This window comes from Dipodomys spectabilis, unplaced genomic scaffold (assembly GCF_019054845.1).
Source record: "Dipodomys spectabilis isolate Male_0828 unplaced genomic scaffold, ASM1905484v1 ptg000178l, whole genome shotgun sequence".
Lineage (NCBI taxonomy): Eukaryota > Metazoa > Chordata > Mammalia > Rodentia > Heteromyidae > Dipodomys > Dipodomys spectabilis.
The window spans coordinates 4,503,649-4,517,792 of record NW_024870855.1 but is presented as its reverse complement, the minus strand read 5'-3'; the positions used below and the strand labels follow the sequence as shown (position 1 = coordinate 4,517,792).

General features: G+C 43.2%; 1 protein-coding gene across 1 annotated transcript in view; it reads right to left on the bottom strand.

The window, feature by feature from the left end:
• Gli3 (GLI family zinc finger 3) overlaps positions 1-14,144 on the bottom strand; it is a 209,157-nt gene that overhangs the window by 56,195 nt on the left and 138,818 nt on the right. Inside the window, exons 7-9 of the mRNA XM_042695111.1 lie at positions 6,122-6,335; positions 4,968-5,081; positions 2,948-3,088 (exon numbers count right to left, since the gene is read on the bottom strand). Coding sequence (XP_042551045.1) covers positions 2,948-3,088; positions 4,968-5,081; positions 6,122-6,335 — 469 coding nt within the window. The remainder of the gene's footprint in view (positions 1-2,947; positions 3,089-4,967; positions 5,082-6,121; positions 6,336-14,144) is intronic.

Genomic DNA, 14,144 nt, shown 5'->3' with positions numbered 1-14,144 from the left:
TCAACTACACCCCATTACAGTTATCTTGCTGGGAAGAGAAATTAATTAAAAAATGTCCATGGCAAAAGATGTCCCAGTAGCTCTAAACTAAGAATTACCCCCACAGAGGAGGAGAGAGGCTAGAAATAACAGGGAAGTGAGGGGGGAAAAATGAATGGTGCTTATCTGTATGGAAAGCTCCTTTGCAAGTGTACCCACAGTGAATTACACGGCACATATGATGACCTGAGCAAGGCAAGGGAGCCCAGTTCCTAATTCTATTCTTCAACTTGGTGATTTGCTAATGTGAAACACATGTCTCTCTTTTGCACCAAGTTCAAATAATGCTGGAATTCTAACCGTGCAGCTCAGCGACTGAACCAGAACAAGGAGAGAACTTGTCAGGATTTAAGAGCTTTCTGCAAAGCCCTTCAATTGCAGCTGGCACCCTATTCCACAGAAGGATATCAATTATAGATAGCGACTTGCTTTCGCGGGCCGTCGGGACTGTCAGACGCTACATAGACAACCATGAAGAATCATGAATCTTTCTATTAACTGTAAGCGGGGCGGGGGTGGGGGGGGATCAGAACTATAAATAAAACAGTGTATTGCAATGGTTTAACACCTGGCCAGTAAGTTGTAGACAGCATAAAAATTAAACTAAGTCCCACAATGTCTCCTCTCCAAAGAAAGTCATAGGAACCCAAATGGGCCCTAATCTCTGTCCCTAAACATGTGGCCTCTGAAACTGATACTGATTCCATTTGTTCACCAAAGTGCCCAGGTAGACCTGAAGTCATTATGAAAATACAAAGCACCTACCCTGCACTAGCCACCTAAGGCCATTAGATACACTCAGAACAGGGAAAGTATGGGAGTGGCCAGTAGCAGACAATGGAAAATCAATTTAAACACCCAAATTTGGGGTTTCCATCCTTTAGGTACCAGCAAAACAAGTGGAATGCAAGCAATACCATCCATAGTCTTCATTTCATATTGTTGCACATTACAATTTCTATTTAACTTTACTTCCTCATATAATTTAACTGACTAAAATTGATATCCTAAAAGTAACATATTAGATTTTCTTCTAAACCTGACATGAATTTCTCCTAGCTGATCTAGAATAAGAAGATTCCACTAAACATAAACTCAAGTTTGCTAGTTTGAAGGACACTCTGCCACTTGAGACATACCTCCAGTCCAGCTTTTTGCTGGCTATTTTACAGATGGAGTATGACAGACCTTTCTGCTCAGGCTAAGTCTGCACTGATACCCTTCAGATTTCATCCCTTAATAAAGGAACTTCTATTAAGACAGTCAGCAAGAATAAAGGGTCATTAAATCAGTAATACTTGTATCAATTTAAAAAGAAAAAAATAGAGTGTTTTCTGTGAAAGATTTCAATATAAGAAATCTGTACAGAAGTGGTGCTGTAGCTCAAGTGGTAGAGTGCTCGCCTTGAGCTGAAGAGCTGAGGGACAGCGCCCAGGCCCAGAGTTCAAGCCCCACAACTGACAAAAAAAAAAAAAAAAAAAGAAAGAAAGAAATCTGTAATTCTCCCTATACAATTCCAAAGAAGTTATTTTCTGAAGACATGGAAGAAAGGCCTTGATGATGTCATGTTAAATTCTCAAGACATTACAAATAGATATCTCTCAAGCAGGCAAGCTGTCTACCTAGCTCTACCACAGAATGGCTAAAGTCACAAGCTCATGCAGGCTATGAAAGATGAGAAAAGGGCTTTTGATCATTTCCATGTTTCACCTAAATAGAAGAGGATTAGCAAGAAATAATCAGCCAGCCTTTGTGGTTCATATCTGTAACTACTCAGGAGGCTGAGATCTGAGATAGTCTCAGGGCAGAGCTAGCACAGGCAGACAAATCCGAGACTTTCATTTCCAGTGAGCCAGCACATCAGTCCTGGGCTCAAGCCTATATCTACGTGGATGTTCTGCAGGACTCTAAATTCCCTTCCAAGTCTGAGCCAGAAAGGCTGCGCAGGCCTTAGAAAGTACCAAGTACCAGGAAATTATGGGCAAGGTCATGAGGGGGTGGGTGGGCAAGAAGGTTACTACACTCAGAACTGACCACAGGAGTGCAACTAAAAGACATCCAGCCACACATAGGCTGAAGCCTGAGCATGAACATTCAAGCCAGCCTGGGCACACAAATCCAAGAGACTCTTCCTTCTGATTAACCACCAACAAGCTGGAAGTGAAGCTCTGGCTCAAATGGTGGAGCACCAGTCTTGAGCAAGAAAAACTAAGGTACAGTACCCAAGCCCTGAATTCAAAGCCCTAGTATTGGTAAAAGGGAAAAGCAAAACAAAGCAAAAGACATGTAGACCTGGTTTGGTAAGAGAAAATATGGTTCTCAATCTGATCATTCCCTGTACTTTTCAAAAACATATACTGATAAAGACATCAGAAAACACATACAATGATTACCATGATGAGAGGTTTACTCTGGAGGCTATAATAGATCAGGAGCCATTTGTGTTAAGACAGGCTACACTAAGAAGGGGTTCCTCAGGCCGAGGGTATGCAGGGGAGGAGGGAGGAGAGGAGTCCTACCCCTGCCTCTACATTTTCTTTTTTATTTTTACAGTCTTGGAAAGGGGAAATAAACTTGGTTAAAAGGTTAATAATAATTCATGTCCAGCTTACTATTACTCAAAAACCATCAAAGTCGCTAACTCAAAATAGTGTTTTCTGGCTTATAGGATCAGAGTCATTACACTCTCCATTGAAGACTTTATTGAATTTTACACTAAGCTTTAGCTGACTGCACAGGTCAAACACCATAGCTTGGAGTTTTCTTTATTCTCATAAAGTCATAAAGCCCTCTCGACTCTGCAATGCTCCGAGCTCAGGAACTTGACTCTGCCAGGGTCAGAGAAGCGAACCTCAAAACGAAGGGTCATGCGGCGGGAAGCCTGGATGGCTGAGCGCCAGTCACTCACGTGCACCAGCTGGTCCTGAGTGTCGAACTCCCGGGCGCAGCCCTCCCAGTGGCAGTTCGTCTCGTAGATGACTTCAGGCTCCTGCTTGCTCTCATCTCTGTCCCCTTCCTCCTTGACAAGAGTTGTTCCTTCTGGTTGCTCCTGGGGGGGGGGGGGGGGGGGGGGGGGGAGGGAGGGAGGCAGAGGGAAAAGAAAATCAGAAAATCAGCAGAAAATCAGGTCCAGTAGAAGGAAGAGAAGAAGAGAAATAAAACCCTGATTTAGATTTGTCTTCCTTCTAAGGCAATTTTTTTTTTCAGGTGAAAATAAAAGAGAAGCTGGGTTTTGTGAATCAAACAAAGCTAACCTGGAATCCTTTGTGTGCGTGCATGCGTGTGTGTGTGTGTGTGTGTGTGTGTGTGTGTGTGTGAGAGAGAGAGAGAGAGATTTCAAACACTTGTTTAACTTGAGTTTCAAAAAAGGACACTGACCACCCTTTCTTGACAATAGCCTATAGCATAATCAAGATGAAAAAGCTGAAGTCAATCTGATTTGCCCTGAAGAGAAAGGTTGCAAAGAAACCAAAATGATACCTTCAAAATAAACAGAAACAAAATAACCCCCCCAAAAAACCCCTAAAAGAAGTGTGTGTGTGTGTGTGTGTGTGTGTGTGTGTGTGTGTGTGTGTGTGTGTGTGTGTGCTAGTACTAAATCAGAACTCAGGTCTTCGCGTGCTTGCTTGGCTTTTCCCCTCAAAGCTGGTGCTCTACGACTTGAGGCACACTAGAGGAACTTAAGCTCCACTCTTTTTGCTGGAGATAAGAGTCTTGAAGATTTGATTGCCTAGACTGGCTTTGAATCTCAATCCTCAGATCTCAGACTCCTGAGTAGCTAGGATTATAGGTGTGAGCCACCAGTGTACAGCAAGAAATAATTCCTTACCCCAAAGACTCATCTTTTCTATGTTGTTCAGTTATTTTAAATCCTTTATCCCCATATTAATTATTCTTCCATTTTTGTAAATCAGGGAATGGTTGTACTTGGAGTTCTGTTTTGCCCAAAGTTGGAGCTTATGAGAGGCCCTCTGGACTTTCTGGGGACAGTGCCCTCTTGGGTCAGCCTCTGGTTTCCATGGATACATGCCATGGTCTGAGGCCTAGGAGCCTCAGCACCTAATGCTCCGCAGTGTGTTCTTCACAGTAATGCCATGCCGTTCAAAGAGTCTCCAGAACTCTGGGGCACAACTAGGTATATAGAGTTCTACCCTATAACCAGATGATAAAAATCATGTGCGGGATACAAGGTATAATCACAAAATTAATGTCTAGCAAACTGTAGGAAGGAAGGTAGATTTCAGAATCTTTCTCACAGAAAGGGAAATCTGGGCTAAAGCATGCTGAGATGGAGACTACTGTAGCCTAGTGATAGCAAAGTCTAGATCCTTAGAGGTTAAGACTCTCCTCCAGCCTCTGTCACTGGTCTACAGCAAGCAGAAGAACTCATGGGATGGATTTCTGGGCATAACCAACACATTTCTTCAAGGAAGCCAGAAGATCTCAGGGATTAGAAGCAGAGCCCAGAATCTAACCCGACTCGGATTAGCTGTGCCTCAGTCCCTCCTGGTACTCCACGCTCTCTAGCCAAGTGGGAAATGGGGGAAGGGGAGTGAATGGAAGCTTAGGAATGTTAGCTTAGTTTCTGCCAGCAACTCCAGCTGAAGGGCTGAGGCTGCTCACATCTGTGGTTAAGTGCATCCAGCCGTGGGCTCGATGAACTACAGTTCAGCCAACTCCTATGCTATCTCAACTACCAAGAACACAAACACTACCACCCAGCTTGACCAGTGGTTCCTGCCTGCTTCTGAGCTAGGGCAATCAATTAAGTCCCTCTATCATGAGTCCATTTTCAAAGACATTGAGTATGGCCAAGGCCATACATAGCAGGTAAGAAAAATGCTGTGAACAGACGCCAGGCAAACAGCAGAGAGCTGTTCCCAGCATGGAAGGGATGGAAGTAAACCTACATAGCCTGAGTGTCCTACCTGCTGCCCGCGTCCTCCTGGACTGGGGAGGTCTTCATCTGGCTTGATCTTGGAGCGTTTATTATGCAGGGGGTCACCAGTGCTGCTCACCGCAGACTCACTTGTGGGCTTGTTCTGCTGATCAGATTTGCAGGAGCAGAGACAAAAGTTTGGTCAATAAATGGGGACTCAATAAAAACCTAAAACTGAAGACCTACAAGTGTATTTGTGTCAGAGATTAATAAATGTCACCATCTTCCATAACACAGGAGAGTTTAGATAATGTGATCAGAACTGGGCAAAACATTCATGAGGCAGTTCCTTTATTTCTAGAACTCTATTCATGACTATAAATTCCCTGGGCTATTTAAAGGCTTAGAAGAACAGGGCTAGGATCGTAGGTTTTAACAGAGTCCAACAGTGATTTCACAAGTTCTAAAGTTGGGTAGGAGATCCAATACAAGCCATTTGTGACACTCATTAATTTAAGCATCCACAGTCTTCCCACCACATTGTCAGGGTGGCAGTAAGAAGGAAAGATTGGCATTGGTTTCTTCTTCCCAGTGCCTACAGTGGCCAAATCCAGCAATGTAATTACATGGTCAATTTGTCACCAACCAAAGTGCTTTAGAAATGACAACAGGTCAGGGTATGGCCTGATCAATTATTTGCTCTGGTTGTGTTTTGTGTGTGTGTGTGTGTGTGTGTGTGTGTGTGTGTGTGTGTGTGTGTGTGTGTAAATATTGGGGCTGGAACTCAAGGCCTTGCACTCTTACTTGGCATTTTCACTCAAGGATAGCATTTTATCACTTGAACCACACCTCCACTTGTGCTGGTTCTTTGGAGATTTGAACCTCACAGACTTTTCTGACTGAATTTGGCTTCAAATTATAACCCCTCAGATCTCAGCCTCTTCAGTAGCTAGGATTACAGGTGTGAGCCAACAAGCACCAGGCTAAATTATCTCATTTGGTATTCATGAAACACACAGCTGTGACATAAGACATTCTGGCTTAATGGGGAGCATCACTGTGTAGCACGCTCCCCCAAACTGAACAATAGAACTCTGGGTACCAAGATGAATCCCAAGAATGTCATGGTTCCAAGCCAATATGGTGGCCAATCCTCTCCTTCACTGACCAAGATGATCCAGAGCATGGAGCTACTCTTCTTACCTGTGAGGACTCAGAAGGGCCGGAGCTAACCTGGACTGGGTTCAGGACCGTAGGGATTCCTGGAACAGGCCGCTGTGTGGGGAACGTAGGGGCAGGGTGGATGAGTGGAGGGCTATGGCCAAAGGCAGAGCCCAGGCTCTGCTGTCGGCTTAGAATCTGCTGATGCATGTGAAGAGAGACAGGTGCGGATGGATAGGTGAAGCTCAAGGCAGGGCTGTACACAGGGAGACAAAAAACAATTAAGTCAATAAATAAGATTAAAATTAAAAACTTCAATTAGGCAGACAGTAGGGTCAACTATATAGTATCTGGAGCACTCTACCTATATTGTTACCATCCCAATCCATATTGGGGTTTTATCAACATAAATGAGAAAGTAGAAATTATTACTGTCGAACATTTTAAACCTTTCCAAGAGAAAGATGACCATTGAAGCCGGGCATAAGGGTACATGCCTGTAATCCCAACACTGGGGAGGGGAAAGGAGGGGGGAGGATGGCCAGGGAGGGGAGAGGGATGATTATCAAGAGGAGATATGCACACCTAGGCACCCAAGCCCACAGACCTGAAGTATCAACTCAATAATAACTATTTATTGCAATAACAAACTCGAGGTGAGAAAGAGGATGGGTGACTACATGCTTTATAGGACTTCTGTGGGCTCTAGTTCTTCCTGAGCATGGAGCAATTCCTTCATCTTAGTTCCCATCGCACACTTTCATATGTCTCCAGATCTTATTACAAGAGGAAAGAAAATCAATTGGTTAAATGCGCTTGGAACACTGTACGTGTCATATCACTCATTTGTTTGTAAAGATGGAAAGCTCGCTTCATCCAGAATGCCACCTAAAGAATTCCCATCAGCGCCGTCTGCTTACGAAAACTGATGGATTAACCTCTCTCCACGGAAATCAGTGATCAATGGACTCAAGGACAAATATTCCAATGGGAGAGCCTGGCGCCCTCCTCATGCTAGACAGCATTCAATGCCCATTACAGTCCATAATGCCTGCTAATGCCCCCTAACGCCTCCCCGTCAGCCAGTAAAATTATGCAGCAGTATTTTCTGGAAGGGAGGGTACTACAGAAATATCCCAAACCTGCCATAGTGGCAAATTATTCTTCAGGTTTAAGAACCAAAGCCTCCTAAAAGCCTATATACCTAGCTACTCAGGAGGCTAAAATTTGAAAGGTCACAGTCCCAGGACAGCCCAGGCAAAAAAGACTCCATCTCCAAAATAATCAACAAAAACCCAGGCTGAAGTAAGTGGCAGACCATCAGCTTGTAAGCAAGTCAGTCAAGTTTAGAGTACTAGGGCCTGAGTTCAAGCCCCAGTACTAGCATTAAATAGAAAAAGATTCTCTCAGAAGAATAAAGGATTCTGGAGGACTTTTGCCCACGGCTTTCAAAAAAGACATGGGAAACTAATAACTACATTTATGGAAATTTTAAAAAATCAGCGAAACAAAAAGTATGTATATGTATCTTCCTATCCTGCTGTGTTAATACTCAAAAAGAATTAGGATTTCTTATAGTGTCCTAGATAGAACTCATGCAAATTTCCAATCTGGTGAGTTAATTGGTACTATTAAGTACATTAACTGAGAATGCAGTAATTATAATAACGAAATCCCAGCCACTTCAACCCCTTTTTAAAGTAATAATTCCAGAGACACACAGTTCATTATAATGTGATTCCACATTTTTGCCTATTTGATTACCATACACAGAAGGTACCTTCAGTGGGATTATATGACTATTGTTCCTCCACAGAAACTTTCCTTACAATAGCTGGCCCATTTAAGAATGAATACCATTAAGAATACCCTAGGAGAATTCCACCAGGCTTTGAGTAACTCTCCTTTCATTCCACATTGTATTTCCTTAATAAAAGGAAGCAGAAAACAGTCATTGTTCACAGGAAATTAGGGAGAAATCAGTAATAATACTGTGTTTCTGCACCACTATAAGTTTCTGTCCAGATTTCTGAAGGCTATAGTGAAGGATTACAGCGAGACTTAGCTAAGGTAGCTGGCTCGGATGATTGATAGAGCATTAATCAAAAGATGCATATCTGCCTCGGAATTTGTTCCCAAGCTTTCTTCTAATAGCTGATTTCGTGTTCACTGAGCTCTATGCCAGTTTGTCCAATTTATTTTTCAGTGTACAAGTCATTCATCAAAAACCAATGATTTAACATGCCCCCCTCCTTTGCGTGAATGGATATTACTAAGTGTAAGGACCTTATTCTATTCATTAAAGAAACAGAAACCCAAAGACCCCATTTCATGTATAATTACAATGGCAGGCAGACTCCACAGGGACCTCCACATGTCTGTCCACAGTTCTGGGGGCCTCAACTATCCAGAAGGCTCAAGAAAGGGACCCAGAAAGCCACTGACACTTCTGATCCAAGAAAGGGTTCATTCTGAGACTTTTAAAGCCAGGACCTGCCAGGTACCTGTGGCTTATACCTGTAATCCTAACTCAAGAGGCTGAGATCTGAGGATTGCAGCTCAAAGCCAGCCAGGGAAGAAAAGTCTGTGAGATTCCTATCTCCAATTATCCAGCTTTAAGTAGAGGTGCGGTTCAAATGTTAGCATGCCAGCCTTGAGTGGAAAAGGGAAAAACAGCACCCAGGCCCTGAGCTCAAGCTCCAGTACCAGCATATGCTAAATCTTAGAGACAGAAACAGACAGAGCTTGGGGGTGAGGGCAGGGGGAGAGGGAGCAAGAAAAATAAAGTGAGTACTTGATCAGAAGCCACAAATGAACACATTTCAAGAGGCAGCAAATACTGTTGGTTTTTTGGTATAAGCACGTGACATACATCTAGGATAGGAATATTTCTAAACACATGTAAGAGAGAACAGAACCCAGGGCTGGCCGCCCTTTGCACTTTTTGGGGGTCCCAAGCCCCTTGGTCCTCAGAGTGCTTGGTTCTGGGTTAGGAAAGATTTCAGCACTATCTGGAAATGTCCTCTTTGGAGACTGCAGTATCCGTAGTACAATCAGACGAGCAACATACTCTACAAGCCTCATCATCATTTTAGACTGCCAGGGAAATGAGAGCACAGAACAGACCAGGGATTTTCCACCTTCATTTCTTATTCCAAATGAGCCACCACACTTTTCCCTGAAGACATGGACTCTCAGACATACTATGATGCTTTGTCTCTGCCCAGAAGAGCTGGCCCCATCCAGCTGTGCTGACCACGCTCCAGATCACAGGGCTGCTGAGAACTGAAGAAACTAAAGCCTTAAATCTGTGATCTGTCATCAAGGTCTCTCGATCTCAGGATGTTGCCTAGAGGATTCTCAGCCTCAATTGCATAAGGATGGAGCAGAGAGGGGCTACTGCTGGACACTACAGGTAGGACGGCCAAGACCACGGAATGGCATTCCTGCCACGCCTCCTCCACTCCTGTCAATTCTTCCGGAACTCTAGGGAATTCTCAGTCGGCCCCACGGCCCAGCAGAGGCCTGCTCCCTAACAAGACCTGCACACTGGTATTTCCTGTCTGCCTCAACTAGAATGCTTAGCCTCCAAAGCTTAGCACAACTGCGTTCCTTCCATCATTTGAGTCCCAGCTCAAATGTCACCTACTCACAGAGGCCTTATGAACCAATATCCCCATAAACAGGAACTATGTATACCTCCTTGCTCCTTAGTTTTCAAGTTTTAGTGATGTTAGGATTTGAACTCAGGGTCTTGTGCTTTCTAGGCAAAGATCCTACCACTGGAGTCATGTCCCCAGACACTGCTGTTATTTTTTAAAGGGGTCTTCAAATTTTGCCCACGTCAGCCAGAGACAACAATCTTCCTTACGGCAGGGATTGCAAGTGTACACCAAGACATCCAACCTGTTTTTTGTGGGATGGCCTCAAACTGTGATCAACCCATCTCTGCCTCCTGCATGGCTGAGATTATCAGCATGTACCACCATGCTCAGCTAGAGAATCTGATTCTAATCACAGCACAGAATACTCCCTGGTTCTATATTCCTTTCTCCGTTTCTGAGCTGAGGTTCAGGTAAGCCATGCATGGTCTAGCTCAATTTCAAGTGAACACTGAGTCCTTCTCAGCACCCCACTCCAATCAACCACTATAGACACAGCGAGGTGGAAGAGCACACACTGGCTGTCACCTGATCCAATCAGCAGTGTACACTGAGTGGGCAGGGCTGCCTCCAATGGAGGCCCTAGGCTCCTTGCTTCTTACAGGGCCTTTCTGCAGAGGCTGCTGGCATTTCCTGGCTCAAGGTTCCATTTCACTCCCATCATCCCTCCCCTGCTAATTCTGACCCTCTGAAAGGACCCTCCCACTCCTTGGGACCACCCCAATCACCCAAGGCATACACTCATCTCAAGATCTACAGCTTAATCCTGTCTCCCAAATTTCTTTTAGCTTGTAGGATGATCTAGTCCCAAAAGAACATTGTCTTCCACTAAATGTGACCGTGAAAACAAATCTACAAAACACGATTAAAGTTAGTGTCAAACTTCACTCCGTAATAGCAGAAACTGAAGTTACAAAGAAAAAGAATTTCAAAGGTAAATTCTACCTGATAGAGCAGAAAGCACTCTGGACTAAGCAATAAGTACTCCTGACTGAGCAAAAAGTATTCTTCACTGGGAAGTAAGTACTCCAAAATTACTCCTGCACAACTTTAGTTTCCTGGTCACTTGGTGGTTGTTGTATCTGTGAGTCAATCCATAATCTGGCTACAGCTGGGAAATTCAAAATGAAGTCTTTCCAGTTTTGGAGAAAATGGACCATGAGCTAGCATTATTTCTACAGGTGTAAGAACAGGTGTGTCTACATGAGAGGAAAAGAATACAAAGCTTCCTCCATTTACCACACAACTTCCAGGTTAAGTTTCTGGGATAACCCTGCCCAAACTGAAATATAAAGACCCACACATTGCACGGGGATAGAGCCTAACCCTGACCTGCACACAGGCAGACTGCACTCTGAGAAGCTTTGGAAAAAAATACATGAAGCTTTCTATCATGAAGACACTAGAGAAGACACTCTGATTGGAATGGTAACCACACAATCTCACTACAGCCATGCCACTGATCAGCCATATAGAATCAGTTAAAAATACTGTATACTAATATGAAACCGAATCCTTTTCTTCAAAATACAACCTGCTACTATTATCTTTTCTCTAGTTTTAAAGAAAAGCATTTCCCAACTAGCTGCAGCCTCCAAATTGAGATTTTTTTTTAATTTTTAATGCTTGTACTGAGGCTTGTAGGGCTTGAATTCAGGGTTTCTCATACTCTCCCTTGGTTTCTTTACTCATAGCTGGCACTCTATCACCTGCAAGCACCTGACTTTCACTGCCTGGAGGAAAGCATCAAATGATGTCTATCACCAGGTCTCAGATGGAAATCTAAGATGGACAACACACAGCTACCTTCCTGAGATGAAATACCTCGCAACTGACTTTCCCATGTGTAGAGTTTGTTTTTTGTTTTTTGTTTTTTTTCTGAGTTATACAAGCTGAGATTAAAAAAGAAGGACTTGTGATCTTCACCTGGGTCAACACGTTTGAGTGCATCTGACATGATCATGTTCTGAGTATGCCAGTGAGTTTTTCTGAATATCTGTTGCATAAATACACAGAAAAAATTCATAAATACATAAAAATACAAAGACCATGCACAGACTCAAGAAATATATCTGTTTTAGCCCTTTATCTCATGTCCATCTCTTTATTTCTACCTACCTCTCTATGTAGTCTGTAAAGTTACAGTCATGTTAAATAACCTGTACATAGACTACAACTTCTGGTAAACCAGACTTATTCGTCCATCATGTAGAAACTTCCCTTAAAGGGTTAATGGGCATTCTAATGACTCACTAAAGGTCTCCTTGATTCATTCATTCAGGAGCTACTTGTTTCCTAGCATCAAAAGTGAGAGGACACAGGTGTTATAGGGTGTGACAAGCACTTTTTAGTGCATACAACCTTCAGAAGAGAAATAAATCTCAAACTACTACAGAGGGCTTGGAATGTGGCTTAGTGGTAGAGTGCTTGCATGAAGTCCTAGGTTCGATTCCTCAGTACACATAACCAGGAAAAGCCGGAAATGGAGCTACGGCTCAAGTGGTAAAATGTTAGCCTTGAGCAAAAGAAGCTCAGGGACAGTGCCAAGGCCCTGAGTTCAAGCCCCAGGTCTGGCAAAACACAAAAACAAAAACAAAAATGACTAAATAAACCATTAAATTTCAAAAACAAAAATCCAAACAATGACAGCTGTTCTTTGAAAATCTCATTTGAACTTGGCACAAACGTGAGGTAGATAGTTATGGGAGGTTGGTTTGCTTGTCATTTTTTTTTTTTTTTAAGAAATTGGTATGGCTATCCTTTAATATTTAACAACGTCCTTGAAAACTCTTAAAAAGGCACCATTCACCTTTGGCATTATAAATTAGGTGTGGAAGACATGTTTGTTTGGGGAATTCACAAGCAGGACTAGGTGTTTACCAGACAGAGGATATCGGTCAAGTTCATTTTCAGAAGACTCACAGGGCAAGTGGGTGAGACAGGAAGTCTCATTTGCCTCCTGAATTGTAGAGGGATGACAGTATCTGCTACTTGGGACCTCATGGACAGCATGCACTTCCTGACCACCATGCCTCTTTTTGTCCATCTTTCAGCCTTAAGACAGGTAGCTCTGCCCTTTTTGGAAACTTTGATGTTTCTATGCATCTTTCCATTCCCCACAGTCTACTGGTCTTACCACTGAGTTAGTTCTGACCTCTTTGCAACGTGAAACTTTGAAAAGCTATGCCCTGAAGTTTCTCTGGAAATCGGTGATAAAAATACCAATTGTGATTATAATTACTGCATGAGAAAAATCACATGGCAAGCTCATCTTATCCTGGGTTGCCTGCTCTGCCACAGAAGCGACTTGTCAGGCTAACCTGTAAAGGATAGGTATTTAAAAGTGAGACCAGCCACTGCCAGAGAGAGCTGGCAATGAAAAGGCTCAAAGACAAGAAAGGAAATGAGTCATCAGCCGGGATTATCCGAATGTCTTGAGGTTTCTGAGGTGAACCTCCCCTTCCATCGTTCTTGAGAATAAAGAGGACTTCCCCATGTCAGGATATCGAGGGTCTTTGAAGTCCTGAACAACCAGTGGAGATTCAGTAAAGAACAGTAAAGATGGCACTGGAATCATCTGTGCACCCACTCTAACCCTTAGATGTCATCAAAAGTAGAGATGGTTGGATAGAGAGCAAGAGGGAAGAGAAATTAGAGAGAAGGAAGAGAGAGGATTGCTCGCGTGGCCTTGGGGTTACTCAAGGACAGACAGGAACCGTCACTGGAGCAGCACAGACCTGTGGTAGCTCATCTCATAGATGGACCACTCCAGGTCAGCTCTCCTGCAGCCTCACCCAGCTAGAGGGATTCTGCCTGGCCACTGTAGATTCAGCAGTTTTTAATGAATGGTATCCATTTCCTTCACACTGATTGTCTTACCTAGGGCTTATAAACGGGAAGAATGTTCATAGCAGGAAGGGAGGGAGGGCTTGCACAGCAGCTAGTAGGAGAGTTGGCATTTGACTCTAAATGTAACAAAGACTTCAACATACAGCTATCACTATAACGACTAAGTGTCTAAACTCCCAGTAGTTCGTACTAAATACCATGTTACAGGCAGAGTTAATGGCATCACTCCCTGTCTCCATATTTTAATGACCATACAAAATTTAAAACAGCAAAAAAATAAGAAACAAGCAAATAAAAAAACACCATATAAAAATTAAGATTTATAATATAAATGCTAACAAGTGCCTGCCAGCGTAAAATGAACTAGTAAAGAATAAAAATCATAGGCAGGCACCGATGGCTCACTCCTGTAATCCTGGGTAGGAAAGTTCATGAGACTCTTATCTACAATTAATCACAAAAAAAAAGGTCAGAAGTAGAGCTGTGGCTCAAGTAGTAGAGCACCAGCCTTAGGCAAAAACTCAGGGACAACACCCAAACACTGAGTTCAATCC